At 38.5% G+C, this 1,355-nt stretch overlaps 1 protein-coding gene across 1 annotated transcript; it reads left to right on the forward strand.

Moving 5' to 3' along the window:
* The first annotated feature begins 461 nt into the window (after positions 1–461).
* Positions 462–995, forward strand: LOC127234415 (60S ribosomal protein L27a-like). The gene has a single exon (XM_051201339.1). It carries the CDS (start codon positions 507–509, stop codon positions 951–953), a length of 447 nt encoding a protein of 148 aa, XP_051057296.1. The 5' UTR covers positions 462–506; the 3' UTR covers positions 954–995.
* Positions 996–1,355: the final 360 nt, after the last annotated feature.

Genomic DNA, 1,355 nt, shown 5'->3' on the forward strand with positions numbered 1-1,355 from the left:
TCTTAGCTATAACAATAAAAAGAGGAAAGAAAGAGATCCAAGGGATACAAATATTAAATAAAGAAGTTGAAGTATTTTTATTTGCAGATGATATGATACATACATAAGTGATTTGAAAATTTCCACTTTGAAACAGCAAAGTAGCTGGATATAAAACTAACTCATAAAAGTCAGTACGTCATCTATATACAAATGACAAATGGTCTCAGAAACAAATTATTTAAAATATATTGGAATATCCTTAGCCATTATCTCCCATTCTTGTGTATGTGTAGGACTAGCTTACTAAAAGGGCCATCTACAGTTTAAGTGCATAATCCCAGCACAATTTTCCAAAGATCTTGAAAATATAATTCTCACTTTCATTGGCAAACAACAACAACAACAAAAATGAGATAGCTAAAACAATTTTGAAAAATAAAAGAAAGAATTGCTTTTATCGGCCCCCACGCCTGCTACCTCGCGAGACTTTGCGTGCTCCTCCCTCTTTCCTTTCTGCCGCCGCCATGCCATCCAGACTGAGGAAGACCCGGAAACTCCGGGGCCACGTGAGCCATGGCCACGGTCGCATTGGTAAACACCACAAGCACCCAGGAGGCCGCGGGAATGCTGGAGGCATGCATCACCACAGGATCAACTTCGACAAATACCATCCAGGTTACTTTGGGAAAGTTTGTATGAGGCATTACCACTTAAAGAGGAACCAGAGCTTCTGCCCAACAGTCAACCTGGATAAGTTGTGGACACTGGTCAGTGAGCAGACTAGGGTCAATGCTGCCAAGAACAAGACTGGAGCTGCTCCCATCATTGATGTTGTGCGATCGGGCTCCTACAAAGTTCTGGGGAAGGGGAAGCTCCCTAAACAACCTGTCATCGTGAAAGCCAAATTTTTCAGCAGAAGAGCTGAAGAGAAGATAAAGGGTGTTGGAGGTGCTTGTGTCCTGGTGGCTTGAACCACCCAGGGAGGTTAATTAAATGCTAACATTTTCCAAGTGAAAAAAAAAAAAAAAAAGAATTGCTTTTATCATTCAAGATTTCATGATGTACTACAAAATTGTAGTAACAAAAAAGAACATGGTATTGGCAAAGAAAACAAGCAGTTAAATTAATTGTGATATAAAAGACTCAGGCATAAAACCATACATCTATGTACATTGACTTTTTATAAAGAGGCCAGAAATACACACTATTAAAAAAAAGACAGTATCCTCAATAAATGGTGATGGTCAATTATTTTAAATATAACTATGTGCTTCACCATAAACAATAACAAGAAAAATCAACTAGATAGTGGTCAAAGACCTCAACATATAATCAAATACACAAATTCTGAAAGAAGATGGGGGGATAGCCTT

The sequence above is a fragment of the Phodopus roborovskii genome, unplaced genomic scaffold (assembly GCF_943737965.1).
Source record: "Phodopus roborovskii unplaced genomic scaffold, PHOROB, whole genome shotgun sequence".
Lineage (NCBI taxonomy): Eukaryota > Metazoa > Chordata > Mammalia > Rodentia > Cricetidae > Phodopus > Phodopus roborovskii.